This window comes from Saccopteryx leptura, chromosome 1 (assembly GCF_036850995.1).
Source record: "Saccopteryx leptura isolate mSacLep1 chromosome 1, mSacLep1_pri_phased_curated, whole genome shotgun sequence".
NCBI lineage: Eukaryota > Metazoa > Chordata > Mammalia > Chiroptera > Emballonuridae > Saccopteryx > Saccopteryx leptura.
In genome coordinates, this window is record NC_089503.1 from 39,781,074 (window position 1) to 39,803,554 (window position 22,481).

Sequence of the window (22,481 nt, forward strand, 5' to 3'; positions counted from 1 at the left end):
AAATAAAAGAAAAATAAGTTAATTACATGACAATAATTTATTATTTAGTCTTTTAAAACATGGCAAGTAAAAAACCATTGCAAAGACCAGGTACCTCTTAAACTTAAAGCAGGTCATCATTTTTCCAGGAAAAAATGTTATCAGTAAAAATAAAGTAATATAATTTGGCTTTTCCCCACAGAAACAACATAATAATAAGGGCAACAAGGCTAATCAAATAATCAATGTCCTATCAGGGAAGTGATCATGGCAGACTCTGAGAGGTGAGAGACTCTATGAAGAGAAAGAGGCTCAGCTGCGCCCAGCCCATGCAGGCTCCCCCAGAGATGCTGCCATGGAGGTAAGCTATCTTGGACCCTCCAGCTCCAGTCAGGCCTCCAGACAACTGCAGCTGCATAAAAGACCCCAGGAGAGACTAGCAGAAAAATGAGTAGAGTCCAGTCCAGACTGAAGAATCATAAACAAATAAATCTAAATGACTGTGACTTCAAACACAGTGTTTCTTCAGTGGTTTGTTACATAGCAATAAATTAATAATAAATAAAATAAATAATAAATATTCTTTTATACAAAGACAGCTAACTGAATTTCTTTTGATGTTGTGCATCCAGTTTTAAAGCAATCTACTCACTATGGATATTGCTATGAAATCAATGGAATACTTAAATGTTACTTTTTTAAAAAATAAAATAGAAACGAGTAATAGTATACAAATAAAACTTATTTTTAAATAAATATCGAAAAGAGAAACTCTAAAGTAACTCTAAGGGTTACTATGATAGCACAAAAGTCTCTAAAAGAACTAAACATACTTAGATGAATGCATAATTTTCCTTTCTTTTTGTTTAAACTTTAAATGATACCATTCCTTTTTCTTTCACTGTGGGCCTAGCTTGACTTAACCGATATTTAAAATTGGCATTAAATAAAGCTTATAAAGTGTTAAAAACAGAACACTGCTGGTTTTGTTGAAAATATGAAGTGTTATTGATCTGCAGGGTTAATATAGATTAAATTCAAACCAAATTCAATATTTAACCTTCAGGTTCATTATACTTTAGATACCAAGAGAAAATCGAAATACTATTTATAATTCTGTCAAATAGAATTATACAGCAACATAGTACTCAGCTAGAGATTATTACAGAAAACCATGTAGCTAATGAGAGCATTGCTAAAATACTACTTTTTCAGCTTCAGTTATTTCCTAATACCTCTCCACTAATTTAACTATTTTCTTCATTTATTCCTGTATGTCTATCTTGTTCACCACCATATCCTTAGAGCCCTAACAGACTGTAATTTATTTGTAAGCAAAGCCATGAGTAATTTATATTTTACGCCCTTTACCCAGTACGAGTCTGTTATCCAGCAGGTTATCAATAAAGTTTAGTTAAATTAACTTTTTTAGTCTTCAGTTTCTTAAATATATCTAGCTTCATTAAATAGTGCACTTTATGAAATAACTGAATAACTAAACTTCAATGGAACAATAATTTTCAGCTCTGAAAAAAATGGAGAGCGTAGAATACGCGGGAGAAATATCTACAGCAGAGAGGCCCTCCTAATTCTATGTATAAAGCCAAACAAGCCTCAGCCTAACCCCTGAGCACCCAGGTGAGATCCAAACCAACATACCAAAGGCTGAGAGAATTGAACTAAAACCTAACTCACTGGCACAAGTGCCAGGATTAACCCCTAAAAAAATTTGTGCAGGAAAAACCCAAATCAACAAGTAAAGACTTAGAGAACTAAACTAAGATTTGCAAAACCTACAAAAGTCTCAGAGTAATTCCTTATGTGTATATGTGCAGGAGAGATCCATCTCAACTAGTGTAACAAATGCTTAGAGAATGAAACTCAGATTTGAACCATGTCTGCCCAGACACTGTTGACAGACTGATGTTTTGACTTTTAATTGCATTGACTGACTGCTAACACCAAATGGGAACATCTTATCCACACAACATAACATGTACAACATCTAGGACACAATCCAAAATTACTCATCATACAAAAAATCAGGAAAATGTAACCAATTCTCAAAGAGAAAAGACAATCAAGAGATGCTAACTCTGAGATGCCCAGATGCTGTAACTGTCAAGACAAAGATTTTAAAGCGGAAGCTGTAACTATGCTGGTGTGAGGTAATAGAAAACACATGGAAATTAATCAGATAACTGGAATTTTCAGTAGAAAAATAGACACTATAAACTATCTGGGGCTGAAAAGCAGAATGGAGATGACAGAAAAAAAAATCAATGAATTTGAAGATAGATCAATAGAAATGATCTAACTTGAAAAACCAAAGGGAAAAGATTGAAATAAAATGCAGAGAGCCAGCCACAGGGACTAGAAATCTAACACACATGTAACTGAAGGTCATGATGGAAAATAAAAAACTATTGGAACAGGGTAAAAAACCTTTAAAATTCTATATCCAGCAAAACATTTTTTTAAAAAAAGAAACATTTTCCAATAGAGATTAGCAAACACAAACTGGAAAAAAAGTAGAAAGGAGTACAGATGTAAATGGAATAGTCACAGTAATAAGTAATTGCCAAACTATATAAAACATTAAGAAGACTTTTAAAGATTCTAGTAAGTGGGCTTCATGGGAAGGAGCTTACTTAATAATTAATTCTTTAAGGTACACATGTTTTATATACTCCTTATATTCTATGTTACAAAAAAAAATTCTAGTAGGCAAACAAAACTTTTTGTGGAAACAACAAATTCAGGTTTAGAAGAAGCTCTTATAATATTATCAGAAGATGTGACTGGAAATGTGTAACATACACCAGGTAAAACATCATGTATTGAATTCTGATTAAAAAAACCAGAATGGCAATATTAATATGGTAGACCTATTATAGAACTTATGGGTCTTACTGAAGAAAAGAGGCTGATATGCAAGTTTACAACATGAATTCACAACAAAATTAAAAAGTTAAAGATCTGAGAATATAAAGATATTTTACAATTGATTTCCAACCCCCAACCAATTATCTATAAAATTTAATTTAAAAAATCAGAGAAGAAACTAATCCTCCCTTCCCCATACCTTCAAAAACACAGTGAAAAATCCTGCATAGTTTGGGGCAACCAAAAAGCAGTTTTCAAGCCTCAAGGCAAATACATAAAATAGGAAAGAAAAATAAAAATGAAGGATGTATCTTCAGCTCCTCATGCAGATTTACCTTCCTAAACATGTTTGGTTGAGGGTAACATTAAGATCAATTCACAGCACATATAAAGCAGAAGCATGAGGAAGAGGTCAGGAAGAAATTCACTGGGACTTAGATATTACGTGCTGATAATTGATGCGTCAGCTAGCATTACTATAATTGAGAAATTCATACTCAATATAATTGAAGATTCATACTCTGAAAAACCAATGGGAACTTCTGGTTGGGTAATACCCTCAAACACAAGCAAGGCCTAGAATACCACTCCAAGAAAAGGGGCACTTTTTGTTTCTTTTGCTGTGTAAGTGATCCTAAATAAAACAGAGATTAGAAAAACAAAAAAAAAACAAAACACAATTGTCACATAAACCAATTGAACTATGACTAGTGTTTTTATTTCTGCAAAGCCATTATAACCGAATATGTGAGCTGATTTGGGTACAAAACTACTTGGCTGTAGAATATGCCACCTCTTTCCAATGACAGTTTCACTACCTTGCTACCATCATGCCATCACTTTAACAGGGTATCTCTAGATCTTTAAAATGTTAATTTCAATGACTTTACCCTTTCTCTGTGGAAGTCATTCAAATATAAGAAAAAGAACAAGCATAGGAAATTGAAAGTGAAGACTAATAGACAATGGTAATAAATAACCACAGCACAGCTTGACGTGTGCTTGGAAAAGATCAGATATGCTAGAAGACCTGACCACAGAATAAATTCGTCCTTTGTTCCACATATATATCTTGTCAGGGGCAAAGAGAACTGCTGAGGGAAAAAGTAAGCATTAAAATCAAATATCTGTAGAAGCAAAGTTAATCTGCAAAGGCAAATTCACAAATAAATAAAATTTCACTGAATTATATCACAATCAAAAACATTTTACTTAAAAGTCTCTTACACTGAGAGAAAGAGAATGAGTGGTAATTAAGAACAACGATGAGGGTAAAAGAAAACAGAATGAAAGAAAAACGCATGCGTACAATAAATTTCTGGAATAGTTTGATTATGCTTTTAATTTGGTGAGAATCCTCCACAATGACTTTGCAGTACACAGGAAAATAATACAGGCATGTAACTTTGTTGTGAATTTTAAATATTCCTAAGCATTAGAATACAGTTGCAGAATGAGCTGCTCATGTCTTTGTGGATTTCACAAAAAGAGAGAAAACAAGTCACTGTGTTTATAAACTGAATCATTTAAAAGTCTGTTTTAAGCCACAATTTTGTTTATCCCATACACATCAAGGTCGATGCAGCTCACTTTACACATGTTCATTTGAAGAACGATGACTTGAAATAAAAATGAAAGTACTTTCTCATGTATTTTGGTGTGATGAGTATTTCTTTAAAGAGGGTATATCATGTGTGCATGTAACAGGATGGCAGCCAATGAAATAGGATCAGACTAGACCTTATGGGGAAGAAGGAAATTAAAAATTATCATTATCACTATCACCTGCAGGGAGTAATTTATCATTTCTGTTCTTCATTGGTATCATGTTCCAACAGCGTGTGGTTACAGCAGATACAATTAGGCAGCTGTCCACAGAAGTAGGAGGATAATGTGCTTTTGATGGAGTTTATCCAAGCATGGAGACAGAGTGCTTGTAATCCATGCAGCAAAATCACTACAACAAAAATACAATTCATTTTTTGTTGGAGTATTTCTTTTAAAATCTTAATATGGAATTCAAAAGCCAACTGCTGAGTGTAAAACAAGCGAAGAAAGAGTAAGAAGATAATGCATAAAAATGATTATTATAGCTTACATCACTGTATATAAACCAACCAGATGAAAATACAAACAAAAGCCATACAAGCCACTGCTGCTGTTAAAAAGCATGAACTCTGCTAGTGATAACTGGTATCAAAACTAAGACAATCAGCAAATATGACAATTATGTGTTATGATTTTCTCCCAGTATTAACTATACCTTAAATTATGGACTCTTCCTTCTTCAATTAATTTTCTACTTTATCCCAAGAGGAAATCTGCATCTTTTCTTCCTTTCATAATTCCTCTAGGGAACAATACACACTAAATGCCATATACATCTCAAGGGATACTGCCAAATTGACTAGTTTAGAAACAGACCTAGCAATATGGAAAACAGACAATAGGTCTAATATTCCCAGATTATAAATAAAATTCTTTTAAAATTTACTTGGCTTGCTCCCTTGTAATTTCAGAATTGCTTATTATAATGATTTTAGGGAGCAGAAGGAATCACCTATTCAGAGCCTAAAACATAAGTACTTTAATCCTGACATTTTATAAATTGATACCTTACATGCCCTAACTGCTCTACATTTCTTCCTAGCTATAAACACAAGATATTGTTTTATATATCCAATATTCATTGAAATTTACCAATATTTTCACTTTAAAAAACCTTTTAGATTGTATGTTCAGAAATTTTACACATAAGTGTCTATCATGATGAATTCAGAATACAGCTTAAACCCAACACTAAGATCAAGCAATAGAACATCCAGTGGCCTAATAATCCCCCTCATGCATTTAGCTAACCCTAGACACTTTTACCCCTACATGGTATTGACTATCCCGATTTCTTTTTTCCCAGCTTTATTGAGATATAATTGACATAGAACAGATAAATTTAAGGTATGCAATGTGTTGATGTGATACACTTACATATTGCAAAACAATTATCACCAGTGTTAACTGACTTCACCATCAGAATCACATAATTATCAGTTTTTTTTATAGTGAGAAATTAGCAACTTTCAAGTACATAATATATTATTAACTATAATCACCATGATATACACTAAATCCCCAGATCTTCTTCAATATTTACAACTTGAAGTTTGTACCCTTTGATCAGGGTCTCCCCATTTCCCCTGGCCCCTGGTAAACACCATTCTACACTCAGTTTCTGAGAGCTGGTTTTTTCAAATTCCACATATAAATGGTATCATACAGAATTTTTCTTTGCCGCGTTACATTCAGCAAAATGCCTTCATGGTCCACCCTTGTTGTCACAAATTACAGGATTTTTTTCTTTTTATGGCTGAGTAATACTCCATTGCATATATAAGCCACATCTTTATCCACTCGTCCATTGATGGACACTTAGGTTGTCTCTGGACCTTGGCTATAATGTTACAATGAACATGGGAGTACAAATATCTCTTCCAGACCTTTTTTTAAGTTTTCTTTTGATATATACCCAGAGTGGGGTTGCTGGGTCATATGATAGCTCTATCTTCCCTGTTTTGAGGAACTTCCATACTCTTTCCCACAGTGGCTGCACCAGTATGCAATTCTATAAACACTGCACAAGGGTTCCCTTTTCTCCACATCCTCAACAACACTTACCTCACTTCTATCCTGATTTCTAAGAGCACAGATTAATTTCTGCTATTATATACGTTAACTGAACAGATGTTTTCACTGCTTAGGTAGGATGCCCAGGCATTTTGCTTAGGCAGTGAGGATATGGAGGTGAATGCAGACATGGTGAGACTGATTTTAAGGGCCTATAAGGATCTCCAACTGAACAAAAGAAAGCATCATGAGTATGGTGAGTGCTATTACAGGGAGGAACATTTAATGGATGTATTAGGATCTATTCTGTAGGATCAGGGAAGGCTGCCCAGAGAAAGTAACATTTAAGTTGAGGCATCAAGTAAGAAGGAGATAGTTTAGAGAATGGGGAAGAGTGTTATAGGCAGGGGGCCTTCAGGAGTAAAAAACAGTGCAGTGAGGAATCCGGCTCCTGTAGTGGTGGACTACATAAAATATAGTGATTCTTTTGCTGGCAGCAACTATAAGAGTTGAAAAAATTTAAATTACTACCAGTTTGAAGGTATCAGAGAGATAAATTAAAGCATTACCAAGCCAAAACTCAGTCCAATGAGACTGTCATTTGGACTACATTTGCCCTATAGGTATTTACCAAATCAAAGAGAGCAGCTAAAACACTACTTGAGCAGCCATTCTGATAGCTTCACACGGGTAGGAAAACAACAATGGTGCCCCTATACTTCTCAGTCTGGTCCACCCCTTGTCCATGTGGTTGGATGCTGAATGAAAGAATGAGGATGATAAAAGAATGCAGCCTTTGGAGACAGCCAGGACATACCAGTTGTTAAAGGGGACCGGGGGGGGGGGGCATTCTGTATTAGTTATGTTGCTGTGTTAGTGATGTAGAAATTAAAAACGTGACTCTGCAAAACTGTAGGGAGAGCAAGTGATTTTGCTTTGATAAACAGCTGATTTGCATATATGCAGCATTTTGAAAGATGGTCTCATTCTCTACTACATTAGATACACAGGTATACAAATTGGTCAAAGAGTTTTCATTGCATACCTCGGCCAATAAAAAAACCGCTCAGTTCAATAATGATCGAATAAGTAAATCAATGTATGAAACGACAAAATCCCAAATCCCCATAATCAAATAGATAAGTTAAAAGTAAACTTAAACAAACAGCCCTTTCTTTAAGGCAAGACAGGAAAGTGAATGGCAATATAAACTGGATCATTTTATGAGCATTTTCTATGTGCCAGACATAACAATAAAAGCTTTTACATATTATTTCATTTAGTACTCAAAATAATACCCAGGAGGTAGGTACTGGTATCATTATCTTCTCTTCTCATATAAAAAAATTTGAAGTTTGGAGAAATCAAACACATCTTCTAAAGTCATGCTGGCAAACCTGGCCCATTAGATCTAAAGCGTTTAATCACAGTGGTATATTATCACTATTAAAACTTTCCTCTTTGATTTTAACCATTTTCAGAAAACTCCCTTCTCTTTCAAAATTGATCCTTTTCTTACTCATATGTCTTCTAAAAAATTGACTGATTTTGGTAAATATTAAGTTATGAGCCCTCTGGTATATATAACAAAATTTATTTTTCCAATTCCACGAGGACTAATCCTCCTTGGGAATACATCGGTATACCTATATCAGACATCTGAGAACATTAAATACCTAAGGATTTTTAGAAGAGCTGAATGCCAATATTTACAATGGTTTCTGACAGAGTGTAAGTCAAAAGGAGTCTGAACTGGGAAGATTACTTCCATACAGGTCATTTATACCACGGCAAACTGCTTGAATCAAAGAGGAAAATACCTAGTCAAACTCATTTATTATCACAACCTAATAACTCTAATTGGCAGCCTCTGAGATAAGCCTCTGAGAGAACTCCCCTGACATCTCTAATCAAGAGTCCATTCTTATTGATTATTTGATAAATAAACCATTTTCATGCTTATTGCTATGCTTGAGATAAATATTCCAGTCCTGCTTGAGTGTGATTATTTCTCTCAAGGTCTCAGAGCTTTTATTATCCCCTGCCAAATACTAAGTCCTCCCACAAAATGTAACTACTATTCTGGTATTTATAACCATGTATAAATTTAGCTTGTTTTGAAAATTTAAATATAGAAACTTTTCTATATGATTTATTTTGCTTTTTAATGAATATTCTGTTTATGAAAACCCTTTATGTTGCAGCATATAATGAAGATCATCTTTTTTTGTTGATGTATACTACTCCATAAATACACCATTATTTATCCATTCTACTACTATGAATGTTTTGCTTGTTTCCAGTTTGGGGCTACAGTGAAGAATGCTGCAATAGACATTCTTCTATTTATTTTTCCATTGATTTGAGAGAGAGAGAGAGAGAGAGAGAGAGAGAGAGAGAAGCATCAACTCCTTTCGCTTAGTTGTTACATTTAGTTGTGCACTCACTGATTGCTTCTTGTGTGGCCTGACCAGGAATTGAACTGTGACCCTGGTGTGCCAGAATGATGCTGTATCCATTGAGCCACCCAGCCAGGGCCTGGACATTATTGTTCATGTCTTTTTGGTGAACATATGAACACATTTTTATTGTTTAAAGACTTAAGTGAGATGTTAAGCCATAGGGTAAGCATGTGCTCAGCTTTGGTAGCTATAGAAACAACTTAATCTCAACACAGTACCTTTGCCTCATCACTGTGAAGCATTTCTTATAATACTTTCAACAGTATGATTAAAAAAACATAACACAGAATAAGTGCTGGCAAGGATGTGGAGAAAGGGGAACCCTCCTGCACTGCTGGTGGGAATGCAGACTGGTGCAGCCTTTGCGGAAAACAGTATGGAGATTCCTCAAAAAATTGAAAATCGAACTGCCTTTTGACCCAGCTATCCCACTTTTAGGAATATATCCCAAGAACACCATAGAACGGCTCCAAAAGGAGAAATGCACCCCCATGTTTGTGGCAGCATTATTCATAATAGCGAAGATCTAGAAACAGTCCAAGTGTCCGTCAGAGGATGAGTGGATTAAAAAGCTTTGGTACATATATACTATGGAATACTACTCAGCCATAAGAAATGATGACATCAGATCATTTACAATAACATGGATGGACCTTGATAACATTATATGGAGTGAAATAAGTAAATCAGAAAAAACTAAGAACTATATGAATCTATACATAAATGGGACATAAAAATGAGATTCAGAGACATGAACAAGAATGTGATGGTAACGGGGGGGGGGGGAGATGGGGTGAGGAAGGAGAGAGAGGGGGTGGGGGGAGGGGAGGGGCACAATGAAAGTCAGATAGAAGGTGACGGAAGACAATCTGACTTTGGGTGAGGGGTATGTAGCATAATCAAATGTCAAAATAATCTGGAGATGTTTTCTCTGAACATATGTACCCTGATTTATCAATGTCACTGCATTAAATTTAATAATAATAATAATAAATAGTTCCTGGGAATAAATGAAGAGATTTAAGTATCCCAACACCATCTAAGCCTAACTATACAAAGATTCAGGTTTCAGAGAAAAGAAAGTTTAGGACCAAGGTCTAGGTTAGATGGTCATTCATACAAGGAGAAACCTAAAACTAATGGTAGAGGTAAAATCGCATAATGCTCTTCCCCCTCAACACATAAAATTTACTTAATGAAGCCTATTAAAATATATACCAGATGTCCCACTGAAGTCTATGATGCAAGTTCAAGACAAGTCTTACTATTTCTAAGCAGCACAGATGTGTTTTAATAATTAGTTTCTTTAGGTGATTAGCTTTGCAAGGTCAAAATTAGGTCAGTTTACAGCCCAAAGTACTAAGAACTGATTTAATACCCCAAAATGAGTTTGGAATTAATGGGTTTGTAGTAACGGAGATTTTCCAAAAGCCTGGACAGAAGATTTACAGAACGCTACTGCACAGAAATAGGCTCATCTTGATTTTTTCTGAAGCCATTAGAAAAATTTAAAGCTTAATTAAAAAGTAAAATGAAAACAGAGTACTATGAGTAAGGACTCACTAAAGTTTGAATTGTTAACACTTAAAAGTTCTTTTAATAACATTTGCATTAGTCTTAGAAAACAGTAACTCAAAGAGCTGTTTTTACTCCATCCAAAGATAAATTTATCTTTTGAGCATTTATCAAGAATATCATTTTTCAATAAAAGAGAAGAAAACAAAAAAAAAATGAGGACTGGGGGGTAACATGCAATTTATTACTGGTTCACTGATAACTTTTATTTTTATTTACTTTTCCTAACTTTAAAAAAAGCTCCTAGCCCAGGTCACTTGGCTCAGTGGATAGAGTGTTGGCCTGGTGTATGGATGTCCTGGGTTTGATTCCCAGTCAGGGCACACAGGAGAGGTGACCATCTGTTTTCCCCCTCCCTCCCCCACTTCTCTCCCATTTCCCCTCTCACAGCCAGTGTTTCAGCTGGTTTGAGCATAGGCCCCAGACAGGGGCTGCCAGGCAAAGCCCAGTCAGGGAGCATGCAGGAGTCTCACTATCTCCCCTCCTCTCACTTAAAAAAAAAATAGGTTCAAGTTTCTAGTTAGGATGTAGAGGTTTGCAAAAGACCCTAATTCTGATGCAACAACAAGAAAACATTGCATAAATTAAACAATCATATTTTTCACTAAAACCGTCGACGAGCCTTGGAAGCATAGAAATCTAAACATACAATTTCCAAAGAGGGATGAGCCTTTCCTAGCTGAGCAGACAGAAACAGTGGCTTTTATACATGAGGGCATTTATCCAATGCTCGGACTGTGGGAGGATCGGAAAAAAAAACGCCAAAATCATAAGCACAGGAACTTTGTTGAAACAAGGGGAGCTCAGCCAATTTTTTATGGCCTGGTCTAGGCTAGTATGGTGCACAGGAGTTTAGAAGTCTGAAAGGCAGAAATAGTTCTCTTTGCAAAACCAATAATGTGGAGGAAGCTGGTGGTTGTGCTCCAAAGCAGGGAGAGGTTTCCTTTCAGTGCTTAGACACCAAAGCCAACATCTTCAGCAACTACACAGTTCACCATAACGTTACTTTCAACCTTGCTATTCCAGAAACTCCTGCCCAAGAAGATGAGAGTCTTTGTTTCAGGCACCTCGAGACAACCAAGAGCCTTTTAAACTAATCCTGAGAGTAAATACATCTTCTCAAGAACAGAGGCTCAACTAGACTGCTTATTCTTCAAGACTCACTCTAAAGCCCGACCCTCACAGCGTCCACTATTCTCAGTGAGATAAGGAACCATGCCAGATCCAGATCAGGACTCTTCCTCTCCCTCCAACCCCTTGCTCATTGAGAGACCCACTGAAAATCAGATCTCCCAAACTCATACAATCTTGACTTTGTCTTCTTCCCTAAAAATAAGCTTTATTTTGATGGTCTTTCCAAGAAATCGGCAAGAGAAAAGGGCCTGATCCTGACCTAAAGACACTGGATGTTACCAGTGGTACAAAGCCCTGACCAAACTCAACTCCAGATTAGGTAAAACAATCAGCCTTTCATCTTAGTTACCTGGTAGGTAAGTGGAGGCTCTTCTCAGAGAAAATATTACATACTATAGTCTGTACTATTCTTTTATATAATGTGCAGCATAAAATATAAAATTATAAAACATGAGAAGAAAAATATATTACCCATAAGTAAAAGAAAGAAAGCAACAGAAGTAAACTCACAGATGGCTTAGGGAATTTACAAATAGACCCTTAAAAATTATTATAACTATGTTATGGAATTTAGATTTTTAAAAATTGATCAAATTGGTTAAAAAGATCAAACTGATAATTCAAAAAAGGAAAACAGGAATTATGGAACTAAAAATCACAGTATTTAAAATAAAAATACTTAATGGTTATCTTAATAGGAGAAAGAATAAACGTGAAAAAAAGAACAGTGAATTAAAAAAATAGGTAAACTGAAATTATGCAAAAGTGAACTTATTAAATGACCATCATACTTTAGACCTTTCCTTCAATCTTTTCATCTTTGGAAAAAGAACAGGCTTATTTAAAATAAAATCTTTTTTTGAAGAGGTGAAGAGGAACAAAGTTTTTTTTTTTCTTCCTCATGGAATACTGACTGTAATACTGAATGACACCACCTTTCTTAAAGCAGTTGATTAGTTTGTGGTACAGGTTACCTAGGTTACTTGAACAAAGAAACAAACTAGGGAGTGACAGAACCAAACGTGAATCCAGATCTAACTTTTCTTAAACTTATAGTTTTTCTATTATATCGGGCTGATTTTTGAAAGAAAGATAAACCATCAGTTTATTTTTCACACATAAATATAAAAGATTACACCTAATAATATCTTAGTTCCATCTCAATTGAGTGTTAAGAGTTACTGGGAGGAGCGGGATATGAACTTTGGTCTATGAAGATAAAGCTGAGTGCTCTCAACTAATTATATTCTAGGCAATAATAAATAATTGATAAAGAAAAATCATTATGTAAACATGGTTTCCTAATACTTTCTCTTCTGAACTAAACTAACTTTTCTTTAAGTCTACTGACCTATTAAAAGAGATCTGTTCAATAGCCTAACAAAGGCAGAAATAGACTGTCAAAGGCAATAATCTATTTCATTTGTCACAAGAGGGGTAATTAATTCATTAGCCTGACAATCAACTGCCCTGCTAGTGAAATTTGTGGAAGTAGAACAGAATAGCTCACCGTGCACAAGGATGTCTTTGTGATCCTTAGGGTAAAATCTGAAGAAAACTCCAAATCTGAGATAGATGTCGTATGGCAATCTATATGCTATCCATTAAAAAAGAGTGGAGAAAAGAATTTAGTAAAAATAGTAAAAACAGAAATGAAACAAACAGATAAATACTTCCTTGTATGTAAAAAGGATTACTGTAAACCAATGTTCTGCAAACTAATCATTTGCACCCCACTTTGGGGATGTTTCCAAATTTAAGGGCTAATAACATTAGCATTTAGTTAATTTTTTAAAATGAAATTAGTGTTTTTTACTTGGACTTCTTTTAAGAATAATATATATCAAATCATGGCTCTGATATGTTAAAGTTTTTTTTTTTTTTTAAGACATGCTAAAAGTACTTTCAAATAAAAAATGTTTTCTGTGTTTCAACTAAAATTCTGTACACACTAGTGGTATACATTTGCTATAAATTGTGTGGTAACAGTCAATATTTTTATAGGAAATGCCAACTCAAAAACATACTACTGAAAAGGACAAGGTATTTTAGAATTCATTTTGTAACTGCATTTGAAGATAAGTTTGTTAAAAATCAGCAAAACCAACCATGATGATTCAACTAAAACAAATGACCAAGTATCTTTATTTTCCCAAAGTGCCCTGGTTCAAGTCCTTTTCCATTTTCCTATGGGGAGCAGATGGAATCAGCTATAGCAGTGTGACCAGAGCATGCTGCAAAGGCTGTCGACAGCTGATTTAGCATGAGAAGATTGTAACACAGTGAACACCATTCATATGACTATATATCTGAAGCATTATTCTATTTTAAATAGTTTGAGAAAAATTAAAAGTTACAAAAGTGGTTGCCTTTTATTTATAGGGAGATTGAGAACATAAAATAAATTGTATTTACCTAAACAAACAAATAATTGATTAATGTCTAAAAAAAAGAAAGTATAATTTTTTAAACACTTTCATTTTTCAGGCCTAAATTTTCTATTTCAACTGTTCACTCATAACAGTTTTGGACATTTAAGCAAAGAGATCACTAGAGAGAAACATTAGCCCGCCCCTCCCCCTTCTGCTCAGTCATCCCTTCTGCTCAGCCTTAGGGTTGAGTCGGCTATAACTGTACACTCCTACTCTGGGCCAAAGAAGCCAAATAAATCCCTTACTATCAGTACCAGAGCACAAAACAGTCCTATAATCGTTAACCAGCCTGTTTTGTTTTTTCTTAAAAGCTGAATGCAAATTTAATCAGCTTTGATTGCTCTTGTTGAAAAACTTTACATGTTTATTATTCTATGTTAATTTTAAACACTTTACCCATTTAAGAAAATTAATAAACATTTACTGAATATTGTCACTGTGCAGAGAACAATTATTGATGCTAAGACAAGGTACAGTGTAAAAAGAGGAGACAATGTTTGAACTGAACACTAAACAAGCTATACTTATTTATCTAACTAAAACAGGCAAATTAAAGGGTTTTTAAGAAAAATATGTTATTATTCAACCCATGTAAATTTGACATAGCAAATGTCATAATAATGGTAAGTACGAGATACTTACCAGGCAAAGAATAAGATATTAAAACGCTAAAGAAATTGACTGAAAAGACTGAACATAGTAGGGCTTCAGCTTCAGGACACATTCACTGCAACTACACTGAAGGACTGGGAGAAATCTTAGAAAAGCTAAGGTGTGTGGAATATTTGCTACGAATGAATTATTTGGCTATAAAAGCCAGAACAAGGCCAGGAGATGGCGATGAAGCAGAAATGACAATAAAGCAGGACTTTTCACCTTCACAAGTCAAAGTAAATGACTCAACCCCCGAGTATAAGGAACGTCAATATATAAACAGACGTGATCTCAAAGGGATGATACAATCAACTGGCAAATCTTATAACTTTAAGTTTTGTTAGACCAATTAAAATAGGAAGAATAATTGGTGTTTGAAAGCTCATATATAAAATCAACATTTATTTCCTACACTGAACTCACAAATGAAACTAAGAAAAGTGGCAATACATACTGATAAAGAAAATAAAATTGGTGAAACGCCTACCTTAATACTACAAGGGTCTGAAATAAGAGTCTTTGGATCTAGAATTTCCACAACAGCTTCTGGAATAACAGCTTTCTTCATGCAGGACATGTTGAAGCCATAGACATCATCCCAAAAGGCAATTCTATCAGCATGTTTGTTCACATCACTAACTGCCACAAGGCTGATGGTGCAAACATCAGGGTAGACTGTAAGAAATAAAATACCCAGTAATTTGACATTACCTCACTTTATTACAAAATATAATTTAAAAAGCTAAATATAATCACCAAATGCATCAGTATGGATTACTGGCAATTGATTCTAGCAGTGGGGGATTTACAGAAATGTAAATCACAGAAAACAAGTTCCATTTTGTAGCCCCCTTTTGAAAAAAAAATCATTATTATGATGGTAAGATTACAATAAGGATTTCACTGATAGGTGGCTATTAAAATAATTAAAAGAGGATGGCATAATTAGATAACTCTGAAATTAATATATTTATTATTAAACTTAAGATACTAGATCTTTATACATTCCTCTGAAACATTCAGAAAGAGACAAATTATTTAAGATTTTGTGATGTGTAAAAAAAGTCATGTGATAGAATTTTATAGTTGTGTAGAAGACTAGTTCATATCACTATCTCTTACTTATATTTTTATAAAAGAGAAGTAGTAATGAGCATCAAGTATGTGCCAGGTAAGTTAATCTAACTACAGATACATGTCCCTACTCTCAAGAAATGTATATTTAGACATTTTTGGCAAGTGAACGGGCAATTATTTGTGAGGTAATAAATACTAAGAAAGGGGAAGTATAAGGTACTAAAGGAAATCACAGAAATAGCTAATTCAGATTTGGCTACAGAAGGAGAACAGGGGTATAATGTGAGATAGAACTAAAGACCACGTCAGTTAGGAGTGGGGAGAGGAGTGTTTTGTAGAGCAAGCAGTGTGCATATGGGCTCACAATGAATATACACTGCAATCTGAGAGAAACAGTGAGACACAGGAGCAGGAATCAAAGAAACATGGCTAGGCAAATGACATTAGTCAACTGGACTTTATTTTAAGCATGATGATAAGCCAGTGAAAAGTTTTACAGAAGGTAGCAACTTAATCCGATTTTTGTTTTAGAAATGTCATCTGGAGTGCAAAGAGGAGATTGAAAGGGAGTGTGCAAGATGAAGACAGAGACAGAATAAGAGATAGGTGTATCATCCAGGTGATCTGAAGCAGAGTGAGGGCGGTGGGTAGAAAGGAGGAGATGTATTCACAGGCTATTTAGGCAGAACTCAGGACTGCTAGACAGACTGGCTGGGCGTGAGGGCGAGGATCAGGGAAGAGCCAGGATAACAGTTTTTAGCGTTGAAAACTGGGCAGAGTGTGGTACCAACTGTTACAATAGGGAATAATTGTGGCAGGTTAAAGAGGCATATGAGAGTTCAATGCTTATGAGATAAACAGGTAAAAATATCCAGTAAGTAGCTGCATAGACAGGTGTTAAACTCAAAAGAGATGAACTGGGTTCAAGATATAATTTGGGACCATGAACATAAAAAAAGAAATATAAGTTATGGAAGGCCATGAGGTTACCTAGGGAGAGTACATGATGAGCACCAGAATTTAAGACATGGGTAGAAGAAAAAGATGCTGAGAAGAAATGTCGGATAAGTTGGGGCCACAGAATTTAAGAAGAAAACTAAGTGTGTTAAGAGCGGTAAGGGAAGAGAGTAACTTAGGGAGAAACTCTTTTAATAGCAAGTCTTTATAACAAAAGTTTAAAAATAATACTAATTTTTCTGACTAATAAATAACAAACTTAACTTTATCCTTCAAATATGATATATCATGAATTAAAATATAAATCACATTTTTCTATACCAACAAATTAAAAGCAAGTATGAATGTACTAAAGAATTGCACAAAAGAAGTAATTTCTTGACTATTAACTAGCCTTCAGACTTAAACAGTAGAGAAAGAACTCTCCTTCCTCCAAACTTTGTTTCTAGCCACAGCCTTAGGAATTTTATTCCTCAATGACAGTGGCACTAAATTATCTTCCAAATAAAGCCCATGATAAGATCTGCTCGCATCAAAGCAATTGCTTCTTCCACACCTGACACGAGATACCTTAAAAAATGCTGGTGCTCTGCCACTGATGAGAAGCTTCTCAAGGCAGATGTGAGAGCTGCACAGGGTACAGGCTACTGCCGTGTAAATTCAGTACTTCTGCTCTCCTCTTCCTCCACAGACATGGTAAACCTCTGGCCTGTGCTTGAATTCCCGATTGACAGACATGTTTCAAAGTCATTGATTTGTTATTGAAAATGCTAACCCAGCAAGAGTATCAGCTATAGGAAAATACATTTAGTTTCTTAAACCGGATCCTTAAGATGAGAAATACTGAAGAAGAAATAGAATTCTGGAGCAACTTTAGATCTGGAAACTTCTTTATGCATCCTTTGTGGGGCTTAGTTGACAATCTTAAAAGCTGTCCCACATTATGCTCTGTGATTTCATCTTTAATGAGGATCATAATAAGGATATAGATGAAGGGTCAGTAAACATTTTCTGTAAAGTAGTTATTTTAGGTTTTGCAGGCCATATGGTGTTTGTTGAAACTACTCGTCTCTGCTGTTACTGTGTGAAAGCAGCCACAGACAAAACATCAATAAATGAGCATGGCTATGTTCCAATAAAACATTATCTACAAAAACAGGCAGTAGGCCAGATATAGAAACCCCGATAAAGAGGAGAAAGAAATGGATGAGGGAGATATTATCAGGGCCACCATATTGTACTACTCAGAGTACCACTCACACTGCAGTCTACGGGAGTTGGATGTCCTCTGGAGTGCAGACATTCAACTTACTTAAACATAGTTCGTAGAGCCCTTCTAGTTTAGAATATTATTAGAAAGCTTAGTGAAAATTTTAAAATATCACCAGTCTCTACATGAGGAGTTGGCAAACTATAGTCCATGGGTCAAAGTCATCCACTGCCTGTTTCGGTAAATAGTTTAATTGAAACACTGCCACACTCACTTGTTTATCTACAGTCAATGGCTGTTAATGCAGCCAAGTTGGGACAGAAACTGTATGGTCTACAAAGCTGAAAATATTCACTATCTGTCCTTTGATAGAACAAGCATGCTAACCTCTGGCTCTGTGTCTATCAAGCAATATGATGACTACTAAGAATTAAGGACAAGTTTTTTCATAAAGAAAAGCTAGATCTTACTAAAAGTAATTTTAAAAGTTTTGAAAACATGTAGGTAACAAAAACACAATCTAAAGACAAATATGAATTTACTTTTTCTAGTGTTGAGGTATATTTTTGAGCTAATCATATTTCACAAAGAAACAGAAATACAGTCCTTGTATTTGTTAGAATTTAGAAATGATATTATTTCTTTCAGTTAGTAAGTTCTATGAATATTCCTAAAGGACTTATAATCAGTGTTCTAGGTCAGTTTGGTTCTACATCCAGCTCCTCACAGCTGGCTAAAGTATTGGGCCACCTGCCAGAATCTTGACTAACCCTTTACCTTCACATTCTGACACATTTGTCATTTGATTTTTGTCATATAGAAGCATAATTGAATAATTATTCCTTCTTGTAGGTGAAATTAACAAAGCGCTGATTGGACAAAAGCACCCTCTTAACAGACCATTTATAAATTCACGGCTTTGACATCTGTGTCCTTCTCGATTCACTGCCCAGAATTCATTTGTCACTAGAACAGCTCATATGGTGAATAGATAAAGATGGGAAATCCTGTATCCCTTAGAAATGCCTCACAAACTTCTGGACACTAAAGGATAAAACTGAGCTGCAAAAAAACCCAATTCCTAATAAACATTAGCATCATTGCTTGTATAGAATAAGAGAGTAAGAAGTTTAGAACAAAAGGAGATAACAGTCAAAATATACTGTTCTTTTCACAATATATGTGAACACCACGGAGAAAGATTTGAGTAAAATAATAGTGATAAAGTGATCAATATACATAAGAAATATAATGTACTATTAAGTCAATAAATCAGCAATATCCTGAGGTTGAATTAGCTTAAAAATTAATTTCCAATTTATATAATAAGGGTATCTTAAAAAATTGAGTAATACTTATTTGGAAATTGAAAACATTTCCCCATCATTAATTTATAATAGTGACTAGCCCCAGCAAAGCTTAACTAATGCTAAAATGTAGCTGTAATATGTACAGAAAGATTATGTACAAAAAATAAGTAAAAGTTGATACATACTACTTCAATATCACTGGAAAGAAAGACAAAATAATAAATGTGAAAAAAGCAGATCTGATGATGAGGAAGTACACATAAATTATGGCAATACTAAAGGAGACCACTAAGTATGAACCACTGCCACTAGCTGACAGCACACTGACATACAAGCTATGTAAAAGTCAAGTGTTACACAAGAGGCAGGTGTTAATACCATGATGCTGAAATTCATTTCCCACTTTCATAAGATAAGAATCAAACACTAATCTCATGTTTACCAGCTGTAACTCAGGAGGGAAATGAACATTTGAGTAACTACATTAAGTCAAGCCATTTAGACTTTTGACTGTTTCTATATAGATGCACCACAATCCTTATCTTTATTATATGTAGCTTAAGTGTCTGTTTGTCGCCGATAGCTTATTGGTTGCTTGCGTAACTGTACTAGCCAATGGGGTGAAGTTGCCACAACATTCAAATAGTCCCGCCTTCTGGCATGCCACCTCACAAATTGAGGTTAAAGATTGGAGCAATTATTATGCTGTTAAGAAATCTTAACACCAGAAGGGGTCTTTGCAATGGTACAAGACTAGAGGTTCTCCAATTGAAAAATAATGTCATAGTAGCTAAGTCTTTGACTGGCTCCTCTAAAGGTGAAATACATGTCATTCCAAGAATTGATTTGGCTCCATCTCAAACAGGGTTGCCGTTTCAATTGAGACGTAGACAATTTCCTGTAAAACTTGCCTTTGCTATGACCATCAATAAGTCTCAGGGCCAAACGCTTAAGCGTGTTGGCATTTTTTTACCTGAGCCTGCATTTGGACACGGTCAACTTTATGTTGCCTGTTCAAGAGTTCATGAAAGAACAGACATAAAATTAAAAATAATTGATGGTCCTCTGCAAGGCGAGCTTAAAAATGATGAAAAGATCTACACAAGAAATGTTGTGTACAAAGAGATCTTTGACATGTGAATTAGCATTTTATTATTTGAATCACCTTTATTTACTGAGCTAGCGGTGGCTCTTAAGAAATGTACCGCCAGTGGTTTCCTTCATTGCACTCTACTTTAAGCAATTAAGCAAGTAGAAGGGGGAAACCCCGTGGGGCAGTGCCGCCTGCCCTGGGTAATTCAGTTTGAATTAGCAGACACCTTTGCACAAATCATTTTAATTACAATTTATAATATCTAGAACAGCGGTCATTTCGTAAGACCGCCGGGCTTTCTAGTTTTACACATAATGAAATTGAAGTTCAGAGAGATAAAGTAACTTACCCAAATTACAGGTCATAATCCGCTAAATAGATAACTAGTCAGTTGACAAAGCAGGGATTCCACTTAAGTTCTAACTAAAAAATCTACATGCTTTCCGTTCTGCCACACTATGCTTTTCAAATGAAAGAGAAAGAGGAACCCCATTTTCCTAAGGTAAATGGGCACTTGTTGAAAGATGAAGAGGAGAAAAGGGTTGAGAAAAATCTGAGATTAAGAAAATTTTAGAGCAACATGAGGAAAATGGAAATGTTCAGCTTTATTCTGTCTGAGTAAAGATGAGGTGACACACAAACCCTAAACAGGAAAGCAACTAAGCAGAAATTAGGGAGGAGTGAGTCAACTGTACTGCTCAGTTTTCCAGAGAGAGAACTATATAGTAAAGAAAGCGTATTTGCAAATTTGGAATTTATAACAGAAGCAATTTCTTAGTAGTGTAGAACAGGCTTCCAGTGCAAAGTCCAGTGTAAACCCTTTGAGAGACACAGCTCTGTCAGTGAACAGTAGGCATCTGCACTCTATGTTGCTGCCCCCTTCTGAATTGTTGTGAAATTCCCTAGTTATGAGGCAGGGCCTGCTTCCATCCACAGAAACTGAACAATGACGGGCACTTGCTTGCCCTCCCCCCTCTGCTGGTTAGGCCTGCACACCTGAGCCAGGCCCCACTAATGACGTGCACCTAGAGCTCTGCCTACCTTTCAGAGGCCGCAATGCCTCCAGGTGGAGGGGTGAGCAATCCAATGAGTCAGCTAAATCAGTCCTATGAGGTCATTTTAAGCAGTTTCCAACTGAGGATCCATAAAGCTTGGGTTTTCTAGTTCTTACACAAACTTTTAACCTACTCTACCCTTTTAATAAGTTACTTCTCTGTTGAAAAGCCAGAGTAGATTTGTATTTCTTCCAACAAGAACCCTGATTTATGCAGAGGAAACATACATTGCAAATAAATTCTTAAAACAGGGCTGTTCCACTAATTTTGGGTTCAAGAGGCTCTGATGTGGGGCCTGAACAAATACAGAAGTGGGCATACAGTTAGTACATAGCTTTACTATATTTTTCAGAAAAGTGAGAAATCAAATTATGTCATAATGTATTTGATCTGAAGGAATGCAATATGTCACACTTCACTTTTTTTTAAAGTTACTTTTACTGAGGTATAATTTACAGGCAGTAAAACTCACTCTTTTTACTCTTTTTTGGTGTATAATTCTGTGTGATTTGATAAATACATAGTCATGTAATCTCCACTACAATCAATAAATAAATAAGATGTATTACCACAAGTCTCACCACTCAATTTTGATCAATAGTATAATTTTAATATTCCCTTTGTAGTGCTAAATATGCTTACAGTTCTATAACATGATTTGTCAGCTTTAAATGACACTCCATAAACTCCTGCTGTTAAAGACAAAGCAATTCAAGTATATGCACTTCCTCCCACTTGCCCTCTGCATAACCTTACCAGTTTTTCTGAGATGCAGTGTTTGACATTTTTAGGGTATAGCACATTTGCATTCTATGTTGTCATCCTATGGTTCTGTCTTAATTCTAGTTGTAAAAACACACAATGGTTACAACCATATACATTTTCTTAAGTTTTCCTCCTCATCTCTTCATTGGTTGTAAAATACTACAATTCCTAACACACAGTTAGCATTAGTAAATCTTAGCTATAGTTAGCTCAAGCAGTCATTAGTAAGCCCAATTTCATTAACTTTAAAAATTTGTTTCTATTAGTAGTA

The 22,481-nt window shown here is 35.2% G+C and overlaps 1 protein-coding gene across 3 annotated transcripts in view; it reads right to left on the minus strand.

Annotated features, from left to right (window-relative positions):
- The window catches only part of PRMT3 (protein arginine methyltransferase 3), an 88,349-nt gene that overhangs the window by 19,279 nt on the left and 46,589 nt on the right, over positions 1-22,481 (minus strand). For all 3 annotated transcript variants that reach the window (XM_066364535.1, XM_066364520.1, XM_066364528.1), the window contains 2 exons: positions 15,231-15,418; positions 13,168-13,254 (listed from right to left, as the gene is read on the minus strand). In XM_066364535.1, the coding sequence (XP_066220632.1) occupies positions 13,168-13,254; positions 15,231-15,418 (275 nt within the window). The remainder of the gene's footprint in view (positions 1-13,167; positions 13,255-15,230; positions 15,419-22,481) is intronic.